Source organism: Brugia malayi, assembly GCF_000002995.4.
Source record: "Brugia malayi strain FR3 genome assembly, contig: Bm_v4_ChrX_scaffold_001, whole genome shotgun sequence".
Taxonomy (NCBI): domain Eukaryota; kingdom Metazoa; phylum Nematoda; class Chromadorea; order Rhabditida; family Onchocercidae; genus Brugia; species Brugia malayi.
The window spans coordinates 23767346-23783693 of record NW_025062479.1 but is presented as its reverse complement, the minus strand read 5'-3'; the positions used below and the strand labels follow the sequence as shown (position 1 = coordinate 23783693).

Here is a 16348-nt window from a genome sequence, read left to right as displayed (position 1 = left end):
AAAAAAAGAAAATGTATAAAATGATTTTAATAAGAAAAAATTAAACTAACATTTACGTCCATTTCGCATTTTTTGTGAACCATAAATATACCTTAGAATATCTGCAAATTTAATAATAATACTAAAATTATTAATTACTATTTTTGAAATTAAAATGATCATTTTAAAAAGTAATTAAATTAACTAATTAATTAAATTTTATTTAATAATATAAATGAAACCTTTTTCAAAACTAATTTCTGTATCAATTTGTGGTACCATTTCTTCATTATTACCATTTGATGTTGATGGTAATTCATCCTCAGACGATGACATCGAATGAAGTTGTCTGTAAATTAAATATTTAAATTTAAATTTACTTAAAATGAAAGTAATTAAATTATTATTAAAAAATGAAGACATAACAGTGATTTAATTTATTCTCTAAATTTTGATCTAAAAAAAGAAATTTTTTTGCTTATATTACTATTGTTGCTAAAAAAAAAATTTAATAAAACAGAATTAAAATTTTTACCAATTATTATAATATTTATCTTGCAGAAAAAAAAGAGGTCAAATGTCAATGCATGAGGTCAAATGTCAAAATGAAAATTTTTTGAAATTATTGTCAATTCGACTTTATTCAAATTTTCATGATTATTATTTCATATGAAACTTTGATAAACAAAATCATTTGTTTAAATTTTATTGTTGTTATTGTTGTTTTAAGCAAAAAGATTTTGTTTAAAATTTCATTGAAATAAGAATTATGCAGAAATACTGATAAGTAATTGATTATCATTTAGTAATGATAAATAAAAAAACATAATTAGTAATGACAATAACAATAATTTAGTAATGATAAAAAAATATGATATGATAAAACTTAGTTTAATCAGTTTGAATAACACATAAAAATATTGATAAATAGATGATTAGCATTTAGCAAAACTGTTTTGCTAAAGTTTAGTTTAATCAGTTCAAAGCAATAAATAAACAAAGTTACTGATAAATATTTGATTAGCATTTAGTAAAATTGTTTTGCTAAAGTTTAGTTTAATCAGTTCAAAGCAATAAATAAACAAAGTTACTGATAAATATTTGATTAGCATTTAGTAAAATTGTTTTGCTAAAGTTTAGTTTAATCAGTTCAGAGCAATAAATAAGCAAAGATACTGATTAATATTTGACTTACACTTAGTAAAATTATTTTGATTATATGATAAAGTTTAGTTTAATCAGTTTAAATAGCAAATAAACAAAAATACTGATTAGTAATAAATAAGCTTCAAATAAAAAAAAAAAAATAAACAAAATATAAACTAATGAATATTTAATGACAAATTCTAACCTTGAAAGTCTTATTTTTCGTCTTCCTGTTGTTGAGAATACACTACTACTCGTTGCCGATGGTAACGGATTAACTTGTTGCTAGAAAAAATAAAAAATAAAAATAAAAATAAAATCAAAAATATTTTTTAAATTTTAAAATTCAAGTCTTATCAAAATTTTTATGCCTAATTCTTATCAGTATATTTCAATTACTATTTCACTTTATCAGTAATTATCATTACTAACATACTTCAGCTTCAGTTGGTGAATTAATTCGTCTAGAATCAGTTTCACGTACGATACGTGAACGACGTAATTCAGTGCCACCACCCGAATTTACGCTAACAACAACAGTGGAACAAGTATTCCTAAACAAATAACACATAAATATTTTTCTATTTTTTTTTTTTTTTTGTTTATATTTCAAAAATTTACATAACAAATAGCTTTCACTCTTTTTTTTTTTTCAAATTTAATTATTTAATTAATAAAAAAAAAATAATAATAATTAATATTATAAATGAAAAAATTTAATTTAGCCAAAATAAATGAAAAAAAAAATGTTCATTTTTATTTCAATATTTTAATAATTAATTTTTATATTAAATGAAAAAAAAAATTTTTTTTTTTTTTTAAAAGAAAATAATTTAACGTTTTAAAATGAATCAAAAACCGAGCAAACTAAATATATTTGATGTCATACACTGAAATAAATGGCATCATTTCCGCTACTGAAATATAAGCAATAAAAATCAATTTTTTCTTTTTTTTTTTTTAAAAAAAAAAAAATTTAAAAATAAAAATTTCATTGCAATGATAATAGCTAATTTAATATATAATTAATTATTAATTATTATTATTTTATTATTATTAATAAAAGTTTTATATAAATTAAACAAACTAATATTGATTTAATGTCAATTTTTTTTTTTTTGAAATGAATTTAAATTTGTCAACTAAATTGCTTCTATCAAACAATTTATTCACTAATTACTTATTAGCATTTTTTTATTTGCTCATTAGCACTATAAACAAGAAAAAATGTTTATATTCGATGATATCATTTTTATTTTTATTTTTTTTTTTAATAAATATTTGTTATTATTATATTAATTTATATAAATTGTTTTTTTTTTTTTTTTTTTTAAATCATTTATTTCAAAAAAAATACAAATAAATAAATAAATATAAATGATAAAAAAAATAAAATACAAAAAAAAAAAAAAAAATGGAATAAATCTTTAATTTTTCTTTATTACTACTGTTAACAGTATTAGAACTTTTTATTATTACAATTATCGGTGATAACAATATTACAATTTTTCTTTATTATTACTATTATCGGTGATAAAAGTAGTATAACTTTTTATTATTACTATTATCAATGATAACGCTATTATAATTTTTTATTATCATTATTATCAGTGATAACAGTATTTGAACTTTTTACTATTACTATTTTCAGTGATAACAGTATTAGAACTTTTTATTATTACAATTATCGGTGATAACAATATTACAATTTTTCTTTATTATTACTATTATCGGTGATAACGGTATTATAATATCTCTTTATTATTACTATCACAGCTGATAACAGTATTATAATATTTCTTTATTATTACTATCACAGGTGATAACAGTATTATAATTTTTTATTACTACTATTATCAGTGATAAAAGTATTATAACTTTTTATTAATACTATTATCGGTGATAACAGTATTATTACTAAAATTTAAAAAAACAATGATTTAACAACTAAATGCATCTGACATGCATTTTATGCCAAATGTATTAGTAATAAACTTTTTTAAAAAAAAAAAGAATTTATAAATTTTACAAAATAAAAATGAAATTTAGACAAAAACAAAAAAAAAAAAAAAAAAAAAAAAGAAAGCAATGAATAATTTGAAGATAAAAATGATAAAATGATAGAATGAAATGAAAAATGTAATTTGATCAGATTAAATTGATATGAAAAGATTTTTTTATAAAATTATTTTAGATATATGTAAAATGAAATTTGATTATGAATTTTTCCTTTCCTTTTTTTTTTTTTTCTTTCATTTCATTTCAATTTTTTTTTTTTTTTTTTTTTTTTTGTTAATAAGCTTATATAAGTGATGCAATGACTATTTTATGCTATCCATTTTCATTTAAATTAAAAAATTTGAAATAAAAAAATTTTCGTTTTCATTTTTCATTGTGAAAAATTAAAAAAAAAAAAAAAAAAATGGAAGAGGAAGCGAAGAAGAAGAAATTTTTGCAAAATTTCATTTTTCATTTGTTGTATAATTTATCTTTTCAATTTTGAAATTTAAAAAAAAAAAATTTTATGCAAAAGTTATTTTTATTACTTTCTGTCTTTTTTTTATTTGTTTATTTTTTTGACTCAAAAAAAAAAAAAAATTAGACTGGAATAATTTAAAATAAAATTAATTTTGAAAAATTTAAAATAAAATTAATTTTAAAAAATGGAAAATAAATTTTAAATGATATAAAAGAAAAGGTAATGAAATATTTGAATAAATGAAATCTTTAAAAAAAAAAAAGAAAAAAAGCTATGAAATTTATTATTTCTAAAATATCATTGAAATTTTTTATTTAAGAAAAAAAAATTTTAATTTAAGATGCAATTTTATATTTGTATATTTGAATTATTAGATATGGCAAAATTGAAAAATAGATGGAATAAATTAATGAAATAATTTGAAATAAATAAATGATTATATTATAATTAAAATTTCTAAAATGTAGAAATTAATTTATCAAAAAAAGTAAATAAATAAAAATTCTTTCTTAAATATTAATTTAAATTTAATTACTAATGAATAAAAGTGAGAAATAATTTATTTAAAAAAAATAATTTCAACGATGAAGAAAAAAATATACATTTATAATATCTTTTTGAAATTATTTTAAATGAATTTAAGTACAATTATAATTAAATTAATAAAATTTTAATTATTATAAAGAAGGATAAAAAAAACAGCGCATTTCATTTTAATTTAGTGAACTTTTCATTTGACAATAATTTTGATAATTAAAAATTGTTATAGCTTATTGATTATTTATTGATAACTGATATTATCATATTTACTATTTATACTTATTTACTATTGATATTTATTTACTACTCATTTACTATTTATATTTATTTGCTGTTTACTATTTATATTTATTTACTATTTACTATCTATATTTATTTACTATTTACTATCTATATTTATTTACTATTTACTAATTATATTTATTTACTATTTATCTACCATTTATATTTATTTACTGTTTATATCTATTTACTATTTACTATTTATTTACTGTTTACTATTCATTTACTGTTTATATTTATTTTCTATTTATATTTATTTACTGTTTACTATATATATTTATTTACTATTCATATTTATTTACTATTTATTTACTATTTATGTTTATTTACTGTTTACCATTAAAAAATCTACCGTAAGATACTGTAAATTTTGAAATCATAAATGAATGATTATGATAATAGTTTTTGATAATGATATAGAAATAAATTTAATTCAATTTTAAAATTTTCTAAATTATTATTTCTTTTTTCTGATTAAATTTTATTTTTGTTATATTTCAGCTAAAATATTATAAATAAATAAAAAATATTTTTTAAATATTTTAATGTTAGTTTGCTATTTTAATATTTGCTAAATTTAATTTTTGTTTGTTAAATATTTGTTCAATTTAGATTTCATTTAAAATTGATGCGAAATATTTTTTGTAATATTTTAAAAATTTTATGCATGCATGTCAGAATGAATGTCATTTTTTTTTAAATTTGAAGAACAAAAAAAAAAAAAAAATTGTTGTCAAATTTAAAATAAACAAAATTAAAATAGAAAATTATTCAAATTAAGATATTAGAACAGATATGATAATAATACATACTTTTCAGATTGTATACCACTTTCCATTTCTTTTTGCTGTCGTTGATCTCGATTTATAATATCTGATTTTTCTCGAGATTGATACCTTGAAAAAAAAAAAATTCTCCTCTAATTATTTTAATTAAAATAATTTGAAATTAAAAAATTTTCATAGAGAATTAAAGTAAATATAAGTGTTAAATGTTATATTAACAAAAAAAAATTTTTTTTTTTTTGTTTATTTCATTTTAAATGTAAATTAACAAATAAATTTGTTGTTAAATATTTGATTTAATATTTTTATTAATTCAAATTGATAAGAAATTTTGTTTTAAATTACTTTTTTTTTTTCTTTCATTAATTTAAAATAAATTATTGTTTATAACAATTTTAACAATAATTGAAACAAATTTTTCGCTTTTTTTTTTTGTCTCAATAATAATATTTGTTTTTGTTTTTGTTTTTTTTTTTTTTTTTTTTCATTTGAAATTTAATAATGAATGAATGAAATAGAATTACAAATAAATTCAAATATTTTTTCTTTTCATACTAAATAAAAAATTATAAAATTATACCTATCATTAACGTGAAAAGACGTATCATCACGTGATTGTTTATGACTTACACTACCGCTACTTACACGTCTATAATATAAAATCATGCAATATTATTATAAACAATTTTTTTTTTTTGTCTCTTTTTAAAAATTATTTTAAAAAGTAAAAATAAAATTGAACAAAAATCATTTAATATTAATTATGATTTAAAATAATTTAATTATTTTTTAAAAATTAAATAAAACTACCTTTGATTTTGATCATCAAATGATCTACCAGGTTGTTGTTGTTGTTGTTGTTGTTGTTGTTGTTGTTGTTGTTGTTGTTGTTGTTGTTGTCGTAATCTTTCAGGACTTTTAGTTCTATTCTTTACATAATCATATTCAGTGGTTAATTTATTTTGCAAAAATTTTTTATCATTGATTTGTTGACTTGTTTTAGTTTGTTGTGATGATAATTTGTAATCAGTTGGTATCATTTGATCAAAACTTTCAATACTTATCGATCGATCAGCTGAACATTCATCTAAATCATTGTGTTGTTTTGAGCTATCATGCTGATGTGTTGTGATAGAATCGGTTGTACCATTTCGACGTTCCGTCTTAAAATTTAATGATTATTTAATTCCGGAAAATTTCTCATATTTTCATAGCATTTCAATGTTTCGTCTAAGGTACAAGCATTATTTATTTCCGGAAAATTTCTCTTATTTTTATAACATTTCAACGATTTGTTTAAGATATAAGTATTATTTATTTCCGGAAAATCTCCCTTATTATCGTAGCATTTCAACGTTTCGTCTAAAACATAATTATTACTTTTTTCCGGTAAATATCCCATATTTTAATAACATTTCAACGTTTCGTCTAAAGCATAAGCATTATTTATTTCCGGAAAATTTCTCTTATTTTTAAAACATTTCAACGATTTGCCTAAGATATAAGTATTATTTATTTCCGGAAAATATCCCTTATTTTAATAACACTTCAACGCTTCGTCTAAAACATTATCACTTATATCCGGAAAATTTCCCTTCTTTTGCACAAAAATTTCAATATTTCGTCTAAAACATAATCATTATTCATTTCCGGAAAATATTTCCTTATTTTCGTTCTTTTTTTTTTTCCTGTAAACATTTTTTTTTTTCCTCTAAATAATTTAGCAATGAGTGTAAATAAATAGTTACAGAAATTAGAAAAAATTTTTTACCTCAAGAGATGGTTGTCGTAAAAGTGTCGTTTGTCGTTTAATGGTTGAATTTACTGGTTTACGTGCTAGCTGTGATCGTTCTTGCTTTACCGGAACAGATTTTTTAGCATCGGAATGAATGTTTATGGCTGATGATGATATTTGCATATTTGAGCCTAGGCCAGCAGATGTTACCAACGATGATGAGCCATTATTGGCTGCTCGTGTTGTTGGACTTATCATACTGCTCTTACGACTCATCGATGATACTGGTGTTCGTGGTGCAGAATAGGTGGGACTTTAATATAATACTTTTTTTTTTTTTTTATCAAATATTTTAAAAATTTAAAAATAAAAAATTTGCTCATTCTATTTATATTATAAAAAAAAAAAAAACTTTAATATTATTATTTCAGTCAAACATTTGAAAAATTTAAAAAATGAAATTTGCTGAATAAAAAACTGAAATTTTGATTAAAAAAAGAAATTAATTGTATTTATATTTAAAAAACTTTAACATTATTATATCAATCAACCATTTTAAAAATTTAAAAATAAAAAATTTGCTCATTCTATTTATATCATAAAAAAAAAAAAAAAACTTTAATATTATTATTTCAGTCAAACATTTGAAAAATTTAAAAAATGAAATTTGCTCATTGTATTTATATTTTAAAAAACTTTAATATTATCATTTTCAGTCAAATATTTAAAAAAATTTAAAAATGAAGTTTGCTGAATAAAAAAAATGAAATTTTGATAAAAAAAAAGACATTACATTTTAAAATTATAAATAGTATAAATATTTAAAAAAAATTTTAATGTCATTATTTCAATCGAATATTTAAAAAATTTAAAAATAAAAATTTCCTCATTGTATTGATATTTTAAAAAAGATAAAAAAGATTAAAAAAGCATTTTATTTTTACAATTTTTTTACTTTTTAAATTTATATTATTTAATAAAATTAAATTTCTAAAAAATAATATTTTATTTTTTTTTTTTTCATTTTTCTCATCTTCCCATTATTTTTTCTATCTTTTTCTCTTTTTTTTTTTTTTTTTGGCTCAGATAATTTTAATCATTGTGGAAAAATATAGAAAATTGACTTTAACAATTGCTAGATGGATGAAAAAAAATTGGCCTAGCAACTATAGAAATTGGAAAATTGGCCCAGTAAAATAGCCAAAAATAAAAATGTAAAAGTATCAGGCAATTCAATCATACAACAAAATTCATTTTTTGCTTTCTAAAAAAAAAAAAATGAAATCATTATTAATGTTAATAATGGAATAGTTTAAGCTTAAAAAAATAAAGTAATACCTAAATTATATATGCAAAAAGTAAATAAACATGCAAAAAGTAAATAAACATGTAAAAAGTAAAAAATCAAAAAGTAAATAAACATGCAAAAAGTAAATAATCAAAAAGCGAATAAACATGCAAAAAGTAAATAGTCAAAAAGTAAATAATCAAAAAGTAAATAAACATGCAAAAAGTATATAATCAAGAAGTAAATAAACATATAAAAAGTAAATAATCAAAAAGTAAGCAAACATGTAAAAAGTAAATAAACATGCAAAAAGTAAATAATCATTGAAATAATAATTAAATTATATATGCTAACCATATTTTCATATATTAATTAATTTTTAAATATGAATATAAAATAATAATATTTACTTTTTACTTATTATTACAATGATATATGCAAAAGTTTCTAGAAGTTTACCCTTTTTTTTAATATTTTATGAAAGCAAAGTAGGCATTTACGTTCAATAATTATATTTAATAAAAAAAAAATAAAAATAAATAAATTTGCTTATTGACTATTAACACTTTAATCAAATCAATTTACAATTGATAATCATTAAAAGAAATATCATTTTTGTTATCAGCAATACAAAAAAAACTAATTACTACATATTTGGATTAATTAATTAATTAATTAATTAACTTAATATATCATAAAAGTTTTACACTGAATTATTTTAAAAAACAAAATCACTCACAATTATATATTTAATTTTAAATTAAATTTAAATAACTTTCTTCATTAAATTTTTACTAAGTATTAAAGTTAACGGTTGTTTATTTCCGTAATTAATAAAATAATAAATAATTTTATTGTTATGTTTGATTAGCCTAATTTATTATAAACTATTGTATTCTTTTATATCTAGCAAAAGAAATTATTAAAAGAAAAAAATTGGATTAATTAATTTATTTTAAATATATCATAGAAATTTTAAACTAATTATTTTAAAAAAAAAAAAAAACACTTACAATTAATATTACGTTAAATTTAAAAATTTTCCTTACTACATTTGCTAAAATTAAAGGTCATTTGTTTCAATAATAATTAATAATAACAAGTGATTTTTTAACAATAATAATAATTAATTATAAGTGATTTTAACAATAATTTTTTTTTTCAATAATAATTAATAAAAATAAGTGATTTTTTGATAAAAATATTAATAATAATAAGTAATTTTTGAATAATAATAATAAGTGAATTTTTAATAATAATAATAATAGTGATTTTTTAATAATAATAAGTGATAAGTGATTTTTAATAATAATAATAATAAGTGATTTTTTAATAATAATAAGTGAATTTTTAATAATAATAATAAGTGATTTTAACAATATTTTTATTTAATATTAATTAATTATAATAAGTGATTTTTTAATAACAATAATAATAATATTTAATTAGCCTAATTAATTACAGCCTATTCTATTCTAATAATAAAACAAAATTTAAAGTCCAACCTTATGTCACCTGGACTAGCTGTCCCTTTTGCTTCATCAGCCATTGCAGCTTGTTGAAACCATTTGCCAGTTTTAGCAAGAATTCGTTGTCGTTGTTGACACAATGAACACGCCCAAATTGGCTTTAAAAGTTTTTTAATAAATAAAAAAGTAAACAAAGTTGGCTTTAAAGAAAAAAATTTTTGATAATTAAAAAGATAAACAAAAATTATTGCTTAATAATTTTGAAATTTTTATTATTATTTATTAATATTACCAATCATTTTGTTAAAATTATTTATTATTAACAATCATTTTATTATTATTTATTGTTATCAATCTTTTATAAATCTATTTATTGTTAAATTATATATATAATATAAAAATATATATTGCTTATATATTGATCATCTCTGGATAGATATTAGTAATTAGCGCAATTGTCCTATAAAATAAAATTTAAAATTAGCATTAATTTTCCTTTTTTTTTTATTTCTTATCAAATTTCTGGCATTTTTAATAATTTATAATTATTAAAATTTTTTTAAATAGAATAAATATACACTATGGAATAAATATTTTTTTTTTTTTTTGAAATTAGCTGAAAATAAAAATTAAACTTTTAACAGTTAATTAAACCAATGTTTATCATTTTAAAATTAATAATTAAAGAACTTAATCATCCTTCAGTCACTATTATTTTCCAAAAAATTATATTTCCTTCCCAAAAAAAAAAAAATTTAATCAGTTGACAACGAATTTTTTTTAAAAAAAAAAAAAAAAAAAAACAGTTATTTGAATTAGTAAATAAAATTTGTAATGTTTGCAAGTAAAATTACAATAAATATAAACTGAAAAAATTTTAATTTTAAAATACATCAAAGATTTTACATCACAGTTTAATAATTTAATGGTTAAAAATAGCTAATATTCCATTGTTTACAAAATAATTAAATATACGTAAATATGCATTTATTTATTTATTTACTAAATTAAATAAAACAAAAATTTTAATAATAATACAAAATTTTGATACAAATAATTCTGATACGAAAAATTTTAATAAATAGTATAAAAATTTGATTAATTAACATATAAAAATCAAATATTATATTATTGAAACAGTTTATTTGTTTTGTTTATTTATTTTTTTTGTTTACTTTTTTAAAAGAAAAAAAAAAAAAAATGAATTTCTTTAAATTTGACTAACTTTATTTCTACTTGCCGTACGACCACCACAACGAGCGCACGATCGTAATTGACAATAAAAGCATTTGTGACCAATGCCATCTGCAAATTTAGTTTTTTGACAAATTTGACAGATGGCATCATCCTGTGTACCAACAAGACGTTGTGCAATCTCTTTTCGTTGATTGATTTGCTTTTCGATTGCTTCCAATTCTTCATCTGCTTTTCTATAAAAATGAAAGAAAGAAAAATAAATAAATAAATAAATAAAAATTAACAATAAAATACATATTTTTCACTTTGTTTTTTTGTTTATTTGTTTGTTTGTTTACAAATGAATTACGAATTATTTGTCACATTTCACTTTTTTTTTTTTTTTTTTGTTTGTTTACATTGAATTACTAATTACTAGTTGCATTTTTTATCATTTTTTTCTTTTAGTTTGTTTACATTAAATTACCAAATACTAATTACATTCATTATTATTTTTAATCATTTTTTTTTTTTTGTTTACTTATTTATTTGTTTGTTTACATTAAATTACCAAATACTAATTACATTCATTATTATTTTTAATCAATTTTTTTTTTTTGTTTGCTTGTTTATTTGTTTTTTTATTATTTATTATTTTCATTTTTTTTTTTTTTTTTTTTTTTTTTGTTTGTTTACATTAAATTATTAATTATATAGTTACATTTTTCATTATCTTTATTTTACTATTAAATTTGATTAAAATAAAAAAAAAAACGAAAAATTTATTGTTGCTCAAATTTGATTAATGATTTTCAATCATAAAACCAAAACATACATATGCAGTTTTTTTCAAAAAATTCAATTTCAAAATTTTTTATTTATTTAAATTCTATTTTTTTTTTATTTCAGCAAAAGGAAAAAAAAAGATTGGTTTCAAAATTATTTAATTTTTATTAAAAATTGTTATTTAATGGTGTAAAAAATTGCATCAAATAATCATTTATCAAAATAATCATTTGGTCTAATTATATTTTTATTTTTAAATTTTGCATTTCATCTGTAAAATATATTTTTTTTGAACTTTTAAACAATATTTTTAATTTTTACAATTCATCTATAAAATATCTAAATGATTAAATAAGTAATTTAAAGTAAACAAAAATGATTAAGCAAGCAATTTAAATAAACCAATTTTGATTAAATAAAAATATAATTTTTACATTTTTATTTTTTAATCACTTTTGTAACAATTGTTTACAAATAAACTAATAATTTACTTGTAAACAATAAGTGGAATTAGAAAAATAGGAGAGAGTGAAATGATGAGTTGAATATGAAATTTAAAAATTTACTCTCATTTGAAGCTAAACTTATCAGAGTTGTATTTTCTCAAATTTTATCACTTATCATTAATTCGATAACAACAAACAAATTCTAAATTAAAATTAAAAGTTGTTTACTATAAAAAGAAAAATTGTTTATTATAAACAAATAATAAATTCTATATTAAAAATAATAAAAAAAGCGATTGAAAGTTAAATCTAACCATAAATCTAAATGAGATAAATGAAAATTAAAATTAACTATTATTATTTAGTAATACTTAATATTAGCAGTATTAATTACTAGTATAACTCTAACTTTAACTTTTAAAATATTTCAAAAAAAAAAATGATTTACTGGCTAAGTTGTGTTTCTTTCTCCTCTTCAGCACGTTGTCGTTGAAGTACTTCCTCAATAATTTGTCGTTCCTCTGCACTTAAATGTGACAAATCGGGCGTGGGTGGTTCAGCCATTTTTGCCCTTTGACCCGTTTAGCAATTAAAGGCCTAAAATTATTCAATTATTCCTTTCTTTCTTTTTTTGAAATTAACCAAAATAATGCTTAATTAATAGATAGCAATGAAAGATATACAATAAAAAAAATTTTTTTTTTTTAAATTAATTTTTAATTTCTTTTTTTTTTAAAAAAATATTTTTTAATTTTCCTTTTTTTAAAAATATTAATTTTTAATTTCTTTTTTTTTTAAAAATTATTTTTTACAAATTTATTGTTAGTTTCGTTCTTGTTTTTTTTTTTTTTTTTTTTTTTTGAAATTTTTTGCAAATTATTAATGCTTAGTTTTTTTGTTTGATTAAAAAAATGGTAAAAATTTTAAAAGTTTAAAAAGTTCTTTTTTTTTTTAAATTTTTAGTAATAAACTAAAATTAAAGAAATTAGAAAAAAAAAAAAAAAAGAAAAAGGAAGGAATGATTTAATATTGTTTATATAATTCACAATTAAACTAAAAATTTATCCTTTTTTTTCTTTTCTTTTTCGAAACTAAACAATTTTTCAATTTATTGAACTTAAAAAAAAAAATGAAAAGATAAAGTAAAAGAAGAATATCTGATAATTGGCCATAAACTTATCCCTCTCTCCTCTCCCTCTCTCTCTTTCCCCCTCTCTCTCTCTCCTTTTTTCCCTGCAAATAAAATAAGCCATAGGCTTGTTTTGTTTTTTGCATTTTTTTTCCTGTACGAGTAGCAAATGGCATCGTTATTTTCATGATGTCATTTATTTCAAAAAGAGAAGAAAGAAAGGGGAAGAGAAAAAAAGAAAAGTATAATTAAAATAATAATAAAGAAACAAATAGTAAAAATTTTACTCTAGATTATTTAAATTTTTATAAATAATAATTAATTATCAAAATTTTTGTAATTAAAAAGATAAAATAAACATTTCTTTTCTTTTTTTTAAAAAAAGGATATATAAATATGCATATGATTATAAATCTGTTATCAGTGATAACAATATGATAACGGTGTAATTGATTATCATAATTTTTATAATTGAAAAATGAACTTAACGGTACATATATCTGTTATCAGTGATAACAATATGATAACGGTGTAATTGGTTATCATACTTTTTATAATTGAAAAATAAACTTAACGATATATATCTTTTCAAAAAAGATATATATTACATATATCTGTTATCAGTGATAACAACATGATAACAGTGTAATTTATTATCACAATTCTTATAAAAAAAAAAAATAAACTTAACGTTTTTTTTTTAAAAAAAAAAGGTTATATACTATATATACATATCTGTTATCAGTGATAATAATGTGATAATAGCATAATTAATTATCAAAGTTTTTATAATTGAAAAACAAACTTAACATTTTTTTTTTTAAAAAAAAGGTTATATACTATATATATATATCTGTTATCAATGATAACAATTTGATAACAAAATTATCATAATTTTATAATTGAAAATGTCTCTCTGTTACTAAAATTACAATTGAAAATATATGATAATAGCATAATTAATTTTCAAAATTTTTATAATTGAAAAATAAACTTGGCATTTTTTAAAAAAGAATATATTATATATATGTATTATCAGTGATAACAATATGATAATAGCATAATTAATAAAGAAAATTTTATAATTGAAAAATAAACTTAGCATTTTTAAAAAGAATATATTATATATATGTATTATCAGTGATAACAATATGATAATAGCATAATTAATTTTCAAAATTTTTATAATTGAAAAATAAACTTAGCATTTTTTAAAAAGAATATATTATATATATACATATTATCAGTGATAACAAAATGATAATAGCATAATTAATGAACAAAATTTCTATAATTGAAAAATAAACTTAACGTTTTTCTTTTTTAAAGAAAAAAGAACAGAAATATATGCAAAATGATCACATATATTTTTTTATCAGTGATAACAAAATGATAATAGCATTAGTGATTGTTAATCGATAAGAATGGAATAAACAATCAAATAATCACTACAAATTGCAAACATTATCACAAATTGCATTTAAAATTTCCAATTAACTCAATTATTAAAATAATTGCTTCAAATAAATGAAATATAAATGGCATTAATGTTGATAATAAAATTTATTTATCTTTATAAAATACTTTATAAATTTAAATTAATCTTATTTTAATATAATACTTTATAAAATTATATTAATTTTATTTTAATATAATACTTTATAATTTAATTAGTCTTATTTTAATATAATACTTTATAAATTTAAATTAGTCTTCTCTTAATAAAATACTTTATAAATTTGAATTATATAATATTTCTATCCGTTCATTAAAAAAATTATTAATTAATGAAATATTTTACAATATTTCATTAATTAAATTTTGCTATCAAATAAATTAATTCTTTTTTTCGTTCATTTTTGTTGAATTTAAAATGAAAGTTAAAAAATTTAAATTTAAATCTTTATTTTACTGTTGCAATTTAAATGTGAAATTGAAATGACACAATAGAGAGGGAGAAAGAGAGTGAGGGAAAGGGAAAGAGAATAAATTTTAGATATAATAATTAAGTGACACATTAGAGAGAGAGAGAAAGGAGGAGATAGGGAGAGAGAGAGAGAGAAAATAAATTTTAAATATAAAAGAGATTAAATTTAAAATGTAAAATTGAAATAAGACAGTGGCGAGGGAGAAAGAGATTAAATTTTAAAAATAAAAATTAAATGACATAATAGAGCAAAAGAAAAAAGTGACTAAATTTTAAATGCAAAAATGTGAAATGATAAAATAAAGAGAGAGAGAGAGAGAGGGGAAGAGAGAGTTCATTTAAATAATTATTTCAAATGAGTGAAAAATTAAATAGTTGATAATAAAATTAATTAATCTTATCTTAATAAAAAATATTATAAATTTAAATTATAAAATATTTTTACCAATTTATAAAAAAAAAAAAAAAATTTTTTTTTTAATTTTATAATATTTTACAATATTTCTTTATATCAAATTATACAATAATTTGTTTCTTTTTTTTTTCCGCAATATTTCTTTTAAATTTAGATAAATTATAAAATCATTTTCTCTTTTTGTTTACTTTCTTTTCCATTTCTTTTTTTTTTTTTTTGATTTAAAAAAGAAAACAAATTGTATGATTGAGATGTTACAAGAGATATGATGTTATTTCCGCTAAATTAAACTTTAAAATATACAAACAAATTTTAACAATTTATTATAAATGGAATATTTGAAACTAAACAAATAGATTGATAGATTGAAAAGGATTATATTATTTTTTTTTTTTTTTTTTTCATAAAATAAAGAATCCAATTTAAAAAAAAAAAAAAATCGGACTATATTGATTAATGAATGTTAATTTTTGATATTTTAAACAAACATTTTCGTTTCGTTTTTTTTTTTTTTTTTTTTTTTCTTTTTGCAATTTTTAAAAATTATTGCAATAAATAATGAAAGCAAAAAAGAAAAGAAAAGAAAAAGTAGCATAAATGATATTAGTAATAGTATTAATCAAATAATAATGTAAAATTGTTTTTAATGTAAAACGTTGCTTATTGTTATTGTATTTTATTGTTAATTGTTGTTGAAAATTTTTGAGACAATTATTTTATTTGTATTATTTTTTTTGTAGTTTAATATATTTTATTGATTGTGTAA

General features: G+C 17.8%; 1 protein-coding gene across 1 annotated transcript in view; it reads right to left on the bottom strand.

Annotated features, from left to right (window-relative positions):
* Bma-unc-10 (Uncharacterized protein) overlaps window positions 1–12675 on the bottom strand; it is a gene marked incomplete at both ends in the record, with an annotated part of 30032 nt that extends 17357 nt beyond the window's left edge. The window contains 11 exons of the mRNA XM_043075929.1: window positions 51–101; window positions 222–328; window positions 1331–1410; window positions 1562–1679; window positions 5239–5322; window positions 5792–5860; window positions 6022–6374; window positions 6983–7259; window positions 9740–9861; window positions 10929–11133; window positions 12560–12675. Coding sequence (XP_042931863.1) covers window positions 51–101; window positions 222–328; window positions 1331–1410; window positions 1562–1679; window positions 5239–5322; window positions 5792–5860; window positions 6022–6374; window positions 6983–7259; window positions 9740–9861; window positions 10929–11133; window positions 12560–12675 — 1582 coding nt within the window. The remainder of the gene's footprint in view (window positions 1–50; window positions 102–221; window positions 329–1330; window positions 1411–1561; window positions 1680–5238; window positions 5323–5791; window positions 5861–6021; window positions 6375–6982; window positions 7260–9739; window positions 9862–10928; window positions 11134–12559) is intronic.
* Window positions 12676–16348: the final 3673 nt, after the last annotated feature.